This window comes from Rhinolophus hipposideros (assembly GCF_964194185.1).
Source record: "Rhinolophus hipposideros genome assembly, chromosome: 8".
Taxonomy (NCBI): domain Eukaryota; kingdom Metazoa; phylum Chordata; class Mammalia; order Chiroptera; family Rhinolophidae; genus Rhinolophus; species Rhinolophus hipposideros.
The window spans coordinates 26,033,126-26,046,044 of NC_138054.1; the positions used below are offsets into that span (position 1 = coordinate 26,033,126).

Genomic DNA, 12,919 nt, shown 5'->3' on the forward strand with positions numbered 1-12,919 from the left:
AACAAGAATACTGTGAAAAATGCCTAACAGAATATTTGGTCTCTAACTTAGGAGTATTCTGGGCTCCATGATTTAGGTAAGAATCTGGATCTCTCCATTTGGAATATTTGGTAAAAAGAAATGTCCTTGGGTTCAAGTTAAAACTGGATTTCTTAAGTAGTTTTGTTGGTATTCATGGTATAGGGTAGAAAGGAAATTGGAAGGTTTCATGCTCCCTGTGGTTAATTTCTTAATGCAAGATTCTCTTTTTATACATCTACAGTAAATTTCTAGTTTTCAATTGAGAAAATATTCAAAGTCCATCATAACAATGTGCAGTTGGCAAGAGTAACTTTATTCCATCATCTGTGGGGGTAAAATCTTCATGTCCACCATAAAATATTTTAGAGATAGAAAATTTGATGGATTCAGGATTTAAATATCTCTGTAATACCTCAGTTTACCTGAGGAGCTTTTACTGGGGCATAATTCAGGATCTCTTGGTCACTCCCCAGAGCAGTTTAATACAGGTCTACCCTATACCCTAAGGTGATTCTTTCAGTATGGTAGGAGAATAATCTAAATTTTGTACCCTTGAAACAAATATTTAGATAACTTTAGTATTAATTTTGTGACTATTAATATAAATATGACTAATGTACTGAGATTTTACACTCCTTTCCAAAGCGACATGCTGAGAAAATACAACAAAACAGATTTTAGACTATTCTTTTCCATAAATCTTTAAAGTGTAAATGATGTTTATGCTTCATTTGGAGTCCTAATTAGAGGTTAGTAAATTTATTGCTATGTTGAAAAACATTTTTAATCCTGTTGCTCTGTAACACCGATTCTTATTTCATTAAATAGCAGAGTTCGACTTTTTGTAGTCGTAAAATTAAGTACAATTAAACCCTCACACATTCTGGTAGGAATGAAAAATAGTGCAACTGCTTTGGAAAACTTTGACAGTTTCTTAAAAGTTAAATGTAGAATTGCCATTTGCTTTAGCAGTTCTGCTTGTTGGTATATACTCATGAGAATTATGTCCTTACAAAAACATATGTCTGCACAAAAACTTTTACACAAACATCCATAGCATTATTCATTATAGCCAAAAAGTGAAAACAACTCAAATTTCTGTCAATGATGAATTGATAAATAAAATGTGGTGTATCCATGTAACAGAATATTATTTGGCCGTATAAAGGGGTGAACCTTGAAAACATGCTAAGAGAAAGAAGTTATCCACAAAAGGCCACGTATTGTAGGATTCCATTTATATGAAATGTCTAGAATAGGCAAATCCATACAGACAGAGTAGTGGTTGCCAGGTGCTGGGGGAAGGGGAAATGTGGAGTGACTGGTAATGAATGGGTACAGGGTTTCTTTTTTGGCTGATTAAAATGTCCTAAAATTAGATTGTGACAATGGTTGCACAAACCGTTGATTACTCTTAAAAACCACTGACTAGTCCACATTAAAAAGAGAAGTTTTATGGTTTGTGAATTAGATCTCAATAAAACTATAAAATTAAGTATAATTACATATGGGACAAAATAGCTCTTATTATATATGCTGTATTTTATTTTACTGTTTAAATTTAAAAATCCCAAATTAAATTTTCTCTTTCTTTAGAGAAACAACTCCTTTCCTGATGAGAATAACATTGCAAGACTTCAGGAAGAACTCATTGCTGTGAAACTGAGAGAAGCAGAAGCTATTATGGGTTTGAAAGAACTTAGACAACAAGTCAGAGATTTAGAGGAGCACTGGCAGGTATATCAGTATATTTTGTGTGCTTTCTAAGGAGAGTAAAACCTGAATATCCACAATTTGTTTGAGTTTGAAGTAGCTGGTGACCAACACTAGGATATGAGTTTAAAAGTAAGAAAAACTTTGTTTAATATGCAAAACTGACAGTGTTTATAAATTGCAATTACCTTAAGCTGGTTCTCCCTTTTTTGAACTCTTACAATTCAGTAAAAGGTAAAATAGAGATCAAGTCATATTTTTGTTGTTATACCATTGTAACTTATATAACTTTTTCTAAAAATCTATATAAAAAATTATCCTTTATATAGTACACATTTCTTCTGTTAATATTAAATCCGTTTTTCAGTATGGAATATCAGAAAGTTAATACCAATATAAATTCGTCTATAAATTTCTAACTTTTTTTGATACTTGATTACCACACAAAATAAGTTAGACGTTTAGCTAGTTATATGCACACAAATTTGTTCACATGTGTGGGCAACTGTTGGCAGAGAAAAAAAACCAGAATCTATAAAACAGAAGGGAGAGAGGGAAGAAAACAAAAACTGCACAGCATTAGAATAGTGATCTTGATTTGAATTTGGGGTGGGTGATGCATCTAGCAAAAATTGAAATTAGTCCTTGATATTGCCAATGGCTTTTTTTTTTTGCAAAAGTATCAGGCCGCAATAAACTCGAAATTAAAAACCAACAAAACTGAACCTTCACCACAGATATTTTGAGAACACTGCTCTTAACTTCTAATATTTAATAAATGAATAGCCCCATTTTTTCCTTTTCGTGGAACTTCATTAAAAATAATGTGAAACCCTCTCATAAAAAAATTAGGGTAAAAATTGTGTTCTTTACAATAATTAATCTACAATATAAAAAAATGGTACTATATCTGAGTTTGTATCCCAGGTCTGAAACTTACTGACAGTAAAGATTTGCAGTGTGGCTTTTCTGAAATTATTTAATCACAATTTCTATTTTCATAACCTATATAATAAAGATAATAATGCCTAACTTTTAAGATTTTCTAGGGATTAAAGTAATGCATATAAAGTGCTTAATATAATACCAGGCCTGAAATGATTGCTCAGTAAAGTTAGCTCTTATTTTGATACTGGGAATATTTGTTGCAATATGATTTTTTGTGTTTCAGCGCCACTTAGCTCGTACTACCGGGAGATGGAAAGACCCACCTAAGAAAAATGCTGTGAATGAGTTACAAGATGAACTGATGACCATTCGACTTAAAGAAGCTGAAACGCAGGCAGAAATAAGAGAAATAAAACAAAGGATGATGGAAATGGAGACACAGGTATGATGAAAAGCCCAATTGCTTTAAAAAATATCGAGCAGAACAAAAGTTTATGTGTAGATTGTATCTTCCCTAAAATTGAGCTAAAAGGTAGACATGTGAACCTGTCTATACTGTCTAGAATTTTCTAGCCCAGACAAAAGGGGCAAAAATTGTGTTCTTTGATATCAGAGATTTAATGTCTCCGACCCATTCAACAAAGTTTAATCAAGTCATGAAACTCCATTTGACTCTGTTGCCTTGTTGCACAACTTGAGAGGGAATATTCATGTAGAGCAGTTTCTCAACCTCAACACTATTAACATTTTGGACCAGATGCGTCTTTATTGTGGGGACTGTCCTGAGCATTTTAGGATGTTTAGCAGGACCCCTGGCTCTAACCTCTAGATGCCAGTAGCACCATGTGTCCGCTTCCCCCATCCCACGCTGTGATGACCAAAGGTGTCTCCACACATTGCCATGTGACCCTGGGAGAGTGGGGGGCAATATTGCCCCCGGTTGAGAATCACTGATGTAGAATACAATGTGAACGATGCTTCCTCAAGTTGTGTAGTGCGGTGGCTTGAGCAGTCAATTCCAAAATTACACTTCTTCTCAAGTCCCCATGTCTCTGATAAACTCTGTCTTAAACATACTTGGCTGAAAAGGTCATAAAAAGGTCTGAAAAGTCCTTTTTATGAAATCCATTTGCAGTATAAAAGTACGTTTGGTACATTTGGTTTTTATGTGATACGGTTCTGTGGACCATATTCTGTAATACTCTCTAATCTCTGTACTGTTAGTCTGTTTTCAAAGTACTTATTCAGTCAGTAGGGGGCATAGTTCACTCACGTATTGTTCTGTATACCTATGTGCAAAAAATGATCATTCCATCTTAAACATGATAAGATGCATATGTAAATCATTTAGAATAAATATATCTTATTTTACGTTGGTCAAAGTTATTTTCTTATATTTTTCATTGTAATTAAAAATAACAGTAAAATTATGGAAAATAGAAATCTAGCTTTTATAATGGGAAGTTTTATTTTTATAATCAAATTTTATCTCAGTATTGAGGTTAAAGATGAAAACACAGCTTTTGTGTTTAGCCATGTTCAGGATTTATTTCAGAATGGGTGTAGGTAAATGAATCAAATTCAACAAACACGGTTTGAGAATTTGTGAATACAAAGTACTGTCCAGCCTTCAAAGACCTTATACTTGAGGAATCAGGCATTAACAAAGTATATTTAATGTAATCGTATAAGATGATGGATGTTGACTAAATTTATTGTGGTAATCATTTCATGATATCTGTAAGCCATGTCATTATGCTGTACACTTTAGACTTACCCAGTGCTGCATGTCAACTATACCTCAATAAAACTAGAAAAATACATAATTTAGAAATGTAATTAGAGAAATAGCAATTGCTATGGAGAATAGGTAGGAGGGGAAAATTAATTCCAACTAGGTGGTCTAAGGGATGGCTCCATAAGGCATTTCTATTTTGAATTAAGCCTGACTAATGAATGTGATTTTGGATGAATTTTGCTGGAAGCGTAATGGTTTGTAAGTGCCAGTGCTTGAAATGGAGATGATTCATGAAGTTTTCTCATTGTAAAATGAGAAAAATAAATAGAAACAGTGTGATGTAATGGTAATGCTATCTTAGTCGTCTAAAGAGTTTTATATCAAACACCCATGTATCCAGCACCCAGGTTAAGAGATGTGTACTTAGTGATATACATAGCTCCAGTTGCTTCATTTTTAATGACTCTAGAAAAGTCCACTTAGTGAGTATACCTAAGTTTATTGAGCCACACTCCTCTTTGTACCAATTTTTGCTATTTCAAATGTGCTGCTCTGAACATTCTTGCACATGTTTCCTTGTATGTATATCAAAGAGTTTCTTCAGTACGAGGATTTTTATTTTTTTTCTGTGCCAAGAATCCTTTTGGCAGTCTGAAGTGTATGACACCTCAAAATAATGTTTTTTAATGCATAAAATAAAATACATAGGATTGCAAAGCAAACCAACTATACTGAGGTACAGTTATTAAAGTACTAAAAAGCAAACAAGTTTGTGATACAGAACACATATACAAAAACATGTACAACACATTCCCATTGCTGGATTCAGGTTTTTAATAGTTGAGTGTTTTTGTGCCTAAGTCAGATTGTACTATGTAATTTTCCTTCTTGGGAGACTCTTACTTGGTTTTGGAACCAAGGTTATAATAAGCTTGGTGAATAAGTTAGGTTGTGTTTTATCTTTTTCTAGTCTCAAATTTTATATAAGATTAGAATTACCCATTACTTGAATTTATGCTGGAATTTGTTTCTTTAAACAGTCGTGTTTTGTAGGGATAGTAATTATTGATCCCTGTTGTTGAAGAGTTACAGATCTTTTCAGGTTTTCTGTATCTTCTTGAGTCTACTTTGGTAAAATGAGGTAAACTTCTGCAAGACTTCAAGAAAATAAATAAGGCACACATCAACACTATCGGGAATAAAAAATGGACATAAATATAAATCCAGTGAAAATACTTTTTGAAAAGTCTCAGAACAACTTTTCATGATAAGTTTGAAATGTGAAAAGTTGGATGAAATGGGCAGTTTTTTTAGGGAAATAAAATATGGCTTGAGTTTTTTCTGAGTTTCAGGGACCTGTGGATTTGTGTCTGCCATGAAATTTGGAAAATTCTTGGTCGTTATTTCTTCAAAAATTTCATACTGTTTTCTTTTGGGATTTCAATTACACATGTGTTAGATTGTTTGATGTCCAACAAACTATTAGCTGCTCTGTTCTTCCCCGCCCCCGCCCATTATTTTTTCTCTTTGTATTTCAGTTTCTATTGACTGAAATATTTCTGTTAACCTATCATTAAGTTCACTGATTCTTTCCTCAACTTTGTGAGTTGTCTGATGAGCTATTAATGGCATTTTCACATCTATGACTGTATCGTTTCTAGCACTTCTGTTTGATTCTTACAGTTTTCATTTCTCTGGTAATAGTATTACCTATCTCATCTTACATGTTTTTCATTTCTCCCTTAGAGCATTTAGCATATTAATCACAGCTTTTAAAATTCCGTTAGATAATTTCAATATCTGTGTCATATATGAGGCTGGTTCTGTTGATTGCTTTTTGTCTCTTGGTATAGTGTTTTGTTTTTTTCTTACCTTTTCCTATGCTTTGTAATTTTTTGTTGAAAACTGGATATCTTGTGTAGGACAATAGACTAAGGCAAATAGTTTTTATGCCTGGAAATGGGCACACCTTTTCTTCTGCTAGGCCGTTAATGTGGGGGATTTGAGTTAATATATTCAGGAGTTGGGTAGGGGTTGAGGTTTGTTGTTTCTGTGGTTACCCTCATTGCACCACAGGCTTCAAATTCCTCTAGCAGTATCTTAGTTTTAGATTGGGGTTTGGTTTGCCAAAAGTTTTCTCAGTGTCTGAGGTCTTCCCTTTGCATAGCACTTCACAGAGGGTTAGTTTCCAGCAGTATTCCATTGTTGTTACCTGTTAGGAAGATGGAGGGGCAGAGAACACCTTTCCCCTATTGTTCTGATCAAGTCTCAGTTTTAGGCTGTGTTTGTCCCAGGGACTGGGGTATCTGGCCTTCCTAATGCTCTTGCCCTACCCCCAGCTATATTCCTAGGCCCAAAGTACAGTCCTTCCTCTTCCTCAGATACAGTGGTTTCCCTAGTGCCTAAGGGCAACAGCATTTGTTGCCCTGCTCCAAGCGGATTCAACCTTTTATTCCCTAGAGGAGGCAAGCAAGGATTAGTGCACCTCCTACATTGACTACTGTTCTCCCACAGGCCTGTACGATGGGCCTCTTTCTCAAAACTCATCAGTCTTCTTAGTGTGGACCTGTTGGGTCCATGAGGAATAAGTGCAAGAGTCTGTGAACTGTGCTGCCCCCTTGGGCTCCACACTCTCTAGCCAGCCCACACTTGGCCTCTACCAGTTTGATATTTATTCTAGCTGAAATATGTTTGCTAGCATCTGCCTTGTCTCCCCTTAGATTTTGGGCTAATTGGTTGCCCTCTGACCTCACCTCTGTGGGTTCATTAAAAGTCATGAACTTAGAGTTTGGCTGGCTTTTTTTTTTTAATTAAAAGGGTAGGAGCAATACTCTTCCTGACTCTCCACATCCCCAATAAGAAATCAAAAAAGTGTTATGATGTACTTGAAATTGTTTTATTTTGTAATTTCTATTTTTCTTTTTATTTTTCCCCCTTTCTTTTTATTGGGTTGACTTAGTTTTTTTCTTTTTCTTTCTACTAGTTTGACTTTTATAATTCCTTTTTTGTTAGTGTTTATTACCTTTAAAAAAATTGAAAATGCTTACCTGACTGAACAAAGTTATCTCCATCTTTCTTCCAAACTTTCAGGGCCTTAGAAGAATTTCATGTGCTCTTCTTCCATCTTCCTGTCTTACATCTTACTGTTACTGTACACTTTTTTATACCTCCAAATTACTAGACGTTATTGTTTTATGGAGTCAGTGCTCATTTGGATTTGCCAATATTTTGCTCTCTAACTTTTATTTAACAGTTTCCAGTTTTAATCGTGTCGTAAACTGTCTCTCTTAGATGTATTTTTCTGTCACTCTTGTATGATAGTTTACCTGAATGTACTATTATAGGATGAAATTTATTTTTTTAAGCACTACAAATTTTTCCTGTTGAGATGTCTGCCAGATATTTCACTTTCCCCCTTCACAGATATTCAGATTTTCCTTTAATTTTCCTCTTCATTTCTTTAGCATTCTGAGTTTTGTTACATTGTATCTTGGTGAGGATTTATTTGTATTTATCCTGATTGGGACTAGTTGTGCTTCTTGAACCGTGGATTTATATATGGGTTTTCGTTTTTTTTAGTTATAAAAAATTCTCAACTATTATCACCTTTTAGACCATTATATCTCACCTCCTTTTTTTTTTCCATTTTATCCTACAACCCGTTAGGTATTTTCTGTATCTTCTTATTCTCTCTTCCACATCTCTTGACTTCTTCTTTAATGTATGCAATCTTGTATTTAACCCTTTATTTAAATTTTTAATGTCACTGGCTATATTAATTTTAGAGATTTTATTTGGTTATTTTTTAAATTTGCTGAATTTTTTTGATAGTGACTTGTGCTTCACTTATGTTTTGCTTCCTCTTTTTATATCTAATAATTTTAAATATAAACTTTTATATAAAGTCTCTGATTTTGTTATCTAGAGTTCTTACAAATCTGTTCTTGTTCTCTTTGTCTACTATTTCTCATTCATAGTTCTTGGGTTTGTTTGTGTGTGAGTGTTTTATACATTTGGATTATGGAATTGTATTCGGGGGTGCAGGGAGGAGTTTTATCTGTGGGAATTCTTTGCAGCTTACGTTGAAGGTATGTCCCTCTGAAGTGTAGATATTTGTTTTAATGGTAGGAGGCAAGACAGTAGAAAGAGGTTGTGGAACATTTTGAATACAGTGCTTAGACGTTCACTCTTAATTTTGTAGATAATAGTCATTGATTGAAAATGAGAAAGAAGAGAGTAATATAGAGGATGGTCTTAAAAACGAGGCATTTCTTCTGTGAGTCAGGAACATGAGTTAAAGTAAAGATAAAGAAATTTAGAAGTGGTAAAACATTTTGGAGCTTAAGAGGATCCAGATTTTTTAAAACTGGAGTCAGGGTTGTATTCAGAGAGTGAGAAAGAATAGATATAATAGCAACTACTAAGCATTTATTAAGTGTCTGTTAAATTTCAGGCATTGTGTGAGACCCCTTTCATAAACATTTATCATATAGTTCTCACATGCAGCCTTGAAAGACAAGTGGTAATAACTGTGCTTATACCAGTGTACTGAAATTTGATGGGATTAGATAACCTAAAGGTTAAGGAACTATTAAATGCGGAGCCAGAGTTTACTTGTCTTTCTTTATGAAAATCCCTACTGTTTCTTTCAGGCCTCTGATAGAATAATTTGGGGTTGAGAAAATTCAGGCTAAAAATTCAGGGTCAAGCCTGAATGAAAAAACTACCTCAAGTCAGCCAATTCAAGGTCTATGTGGTTTTGTCAGCATGTCCTATAATTAAAATAAACTATAAAGCTAACATTTATTGAGGTTTTACTATGCATTGAGTCTGTTACGTGTATTATTTAATTCCGAAGATAACCAAATGAGAAATAGTATTTTATACACTTTTTTCAAATGAAGACATAGAGACTCAGCGATATTAATTAGTCTGCTTTGTCACCAAACTAACAAGCCAGAATTCAAAATCATTCCATGCTCCATAAAAATAGATTACGCTGTGCATTGGAGGAATGTAGACATGCACATGACATAATTAGTGACATCAAGGAGTTTACAGGCTAGTAAATGTTGATGGTACTTTCAGTCAGACTGTGCTTTCTTTTCGGAGTTGAAAAGAGGAACTAAATTCATCATGTGCCTGTATCTGTACCCACTTTGTAACACATTGCCTATTTCAGAGATTAATACCTTCAAGTTCTGTATAAGCATCCTTGTAGTTTTTAGATATGTGTTGTATAAACGGTAAATTGAGCTATAATGACAGTTTCTAATATAGACCTTATATACAGAGGGTGCCAAAAAATGTATACACATTTTAAGAAAGGAAAACTGTATTAAAATTGTAGTACTCAATATGTGTTGATAACAAAAGATGAATACAAGTCATGTTTGACTTATGCAATGACAAGAGGTGCTCAAAGTGGTTACCATCAGCGTCCAGATTTCTGATTATGGTGAATAACTGCTTGAGCAACGTTGACCAAAATGTCTACTTGTATACATTTTGTTGGCACCCCTGGTATATGTATATTTAGTTAACTATTTGTTGAATAAAATTGACCTATAACTAATAATAACATTTTTTATGATGTTGTATAGGCATGAAATGGATAGGTAAAAATAGAAATGTGTATTTTTTAGGCCTTTTATTTCTATAATCTGAGTATTTATACTTTAATTATTAGAACCAGATCAATAGTAACCATCTTCGAAGAGCAGAACAAGAGGTGATCAGTCTACAGGAGAAGGTGCAGTATCTTTCAGCGCAGAACAAAGGACTACTTACTCAATTAAGTGAAGCAAAGCGCAAACAAGCAGAGATTGAATGCAAGGTAACCATAGCAACTAGCTGGTTTGTTTTTGTCCAGATAAAAATGTCTTTTTGTTTTGTTTTGTCTCATCATTGATTACATTATCTTAAAACCAAATAAAGCCAAAAAAGGCTAGTTTTATTTTCCACTTATTTGAACTTGGTTTGGTGGTTGCTTTCATACCAGGTTAGCTTATCTTGCTCTGGGGTGAATTTCAGGCAGGAAACCTCATTTTCATCCACGTTGGTTAAATGTCAGTGCGGGAAATTCAGTTAATCTAGTGGTTAAATATTGGTACCGGTTTACAAATTTTCTTTTGACCTGTAGCCCCTTAAAACCGAAGCTTTTAATATCTCAACCAAAAAGGTAATTTAGAAGGGTTGGAGCAACTCTGCTTTGGTTGTTAGTGGGGTCAATATGAACATGTTTTTGGGATACAGTAGAGAGCTAAAAAAGTGTGTATGTACCAGTGGGTTGGGAAATTTTTGTACATTTCCCATTATTTTAATCAATTTTTCTAGTTTTGTGTGTGAAGTGTTTGCATTCATAAGGCATGAAAAAGTATTTGAATGCAAGTACATTTTGTCCTGAAATAAATGTAAAGTATAGAAGTGGTGAGAGAGAGAAGGTATGGGAAGCGGGGTGGAAGGAGAGGGGTGTGTGTGTATGAAATAACTAAAGAGATGACTGTGGTCTGAACATTAGAATGGATTGCTGAGGACAAGTTATGGGATTTAAAAAATAAACTAGACATCATCTTTCCATGGTGAGATAGTAGAAGTGATGCCCTTTAAAGATTCCAGCCTTATTATTCTATGATAAGAAATAAGACTTTCAATGGCACATATAAAGCTGTAATTCCATCAACTTGTTCTGGTGTCATTAAAAACCAAGAGTGAAGCTTGAGTGGTTTATCAGTGTCACTGAAATCCAGAGATGAAATTACATCCTAATAAATATGCATGGCTGTTACAATTTACACTGACAGAAATCTGTAGGCAGTACTGAAATTTGTACTAACTTAAGAGTAGTCCCTCTTAAAGGATATGACTAGACTAATTTAGAAATAAAATGATGTGGCATGAAGTCATATCAATTTGATTTATTGTACTAATATCTGATTGAGTTTTTATGGTTCTGTATTGTCTGTGCTGGCTTATTTTTAATAAAGAACTAAATTTAGTTTTTTTTTCATTATTGGTGTAAGTTTTCACTTCACACTGTTACTAGATTTACTATTGCTCCTCAAATGCCTTAGCACCTTTTCATTAAAGTAAAAATGTTCTTTGGAAATAAATATTTGGGGAGTTTGCTGATGAAAATAATTTTTTTTAATTTAAGCAATGGGCTCAGATTCAGAATTTTAGAGAATTTTAAGAACTGTTTTGAGATTTTAAAAAAATTTGAATTGTTCATTAACACTGCTGTGAAGTACGTTACAGATGTTGACTCTGATGGCTCCCCTGTGTTTAAGTTGTATATTGATTTATTCAATCTTTTATAATGCTGTTTGCAGATTTCAAGAATGAACAACGTGTTAATTGTCACTGTAGCACCTAGTGTATTCTGATTAAGAGTATGTGTTTTACCTTGTTATATTGGAATAATTCAAGAACAAACCTAACTTTCAAGAAAGCCAGTCCTTCAATTATATAAATCTGGTTCATTTTTATTTAGTTTTGTATGATTATAGCTTATGATTTGTTGGTAAGTAATCATTAAAGTTCGTTTTATTTTTCATTTATGGAAAATATCAGGATACTTTTTTAATATTAACATTATTTTCCCTCTGTATCTGAATTTGAATGTCCCCCTTAACAATGAGATAGTACAAGTCTCGATTCCCACTATGAAAACCCCAAACATAAGAAACCCAAAGGTTTCTTTTCATAAATATTACACAAATTCATTTGGAAGCAAAACCTGATTTGAATTGATATATGGCCATTTATCATTTTTATGTATCCCACTTGGTATGGGTATTTATACTTCACTGCTTCATTGTATTGAGCATTGAGCTTTCTGTTTCATTATGGATGCTGCCTCACATCCCACTGGATAAGACTAATATATGATTTATGCACCTTATGGCTTTTCTAAAATCTAAAAAATCTGAAATTCCATAGCACACCTGACCCCCAACATTTCAGTAATGAGATTGTGGGTTTTTCTACATAAATCTAAATTTGAAGAAAGACTTTATATTCTCTAGTTCTACATACAGACATATATATTCATGAGGAAAAGTATGCTAATTGATATACGAACTTGTAAAATTATGTAATAAATAATGTTAAGTGAGGAAAGTCAATCATGGTATTTTACTATGATTATAATACTCCCGTCTCCCCCAAAATAAGATGCTGTAATGCATCTTTTGGGGCAAAAATTAATGTAAGACCCGTGTTATATTTATTATGTTATATTATTATGTTATATTACATTATATTACATAAGACCTGGGTCTTATATTACAGTAAAATAAGACCCGGGTCTTATATTAATTTTTGCTCCAAAAGATGTATTAGAGCTGATTGTCCGGCTAGGTCTTATTTTCGGAGAAACACGGTACTATTATAACACATCTGTTCCCTTCTATCTCATTCTCTTCCTGGCCCTATCACATACCCCTTCTTTTATTTTTTTCCCAGGTAACGCTTTTATTATTTGCTGAAATTTATTTCAGTAAATTTACTGAAATTATTTTTCAGTATATATTTCAGTAAATTTACTGAAATTATTTA

General features: G+C 33.5%; 1 protein-coding gene across 3 annotated transcripts in view; it reads left to right on the plus strand.

The window, feature by feature from the left end:
- The window catches only part of EVI5 (ecotropic viral integration site 5), a 223,736-nt gene that overhangs the window by 142,973 nt on the left and 67,844 nt on the right, over positions 1 to 12,919 (plus strand). For all 3 annotated transcript variants that reach the window (XM_081056253.1, XM_081056254.1, XM_081056255.1), the window contains 3 exons: positions 1,618 to 1,758; positions 2,906 to 3,064; positions 10,050 to 10,196. In XM_081056253.1, coding sequence (XP_080912379.1) covers positions 1,618 to 1,758; positions 2,906 to 3,064; positions 10,050 to 10,196 — 447 coding nt within the window. The remainder of the gene's footprint in view (positions 1 to 1,617; positions 1,759 to 2,905; positions 3,065 to 10,049; positions 10,197 to 12,919) is intronic.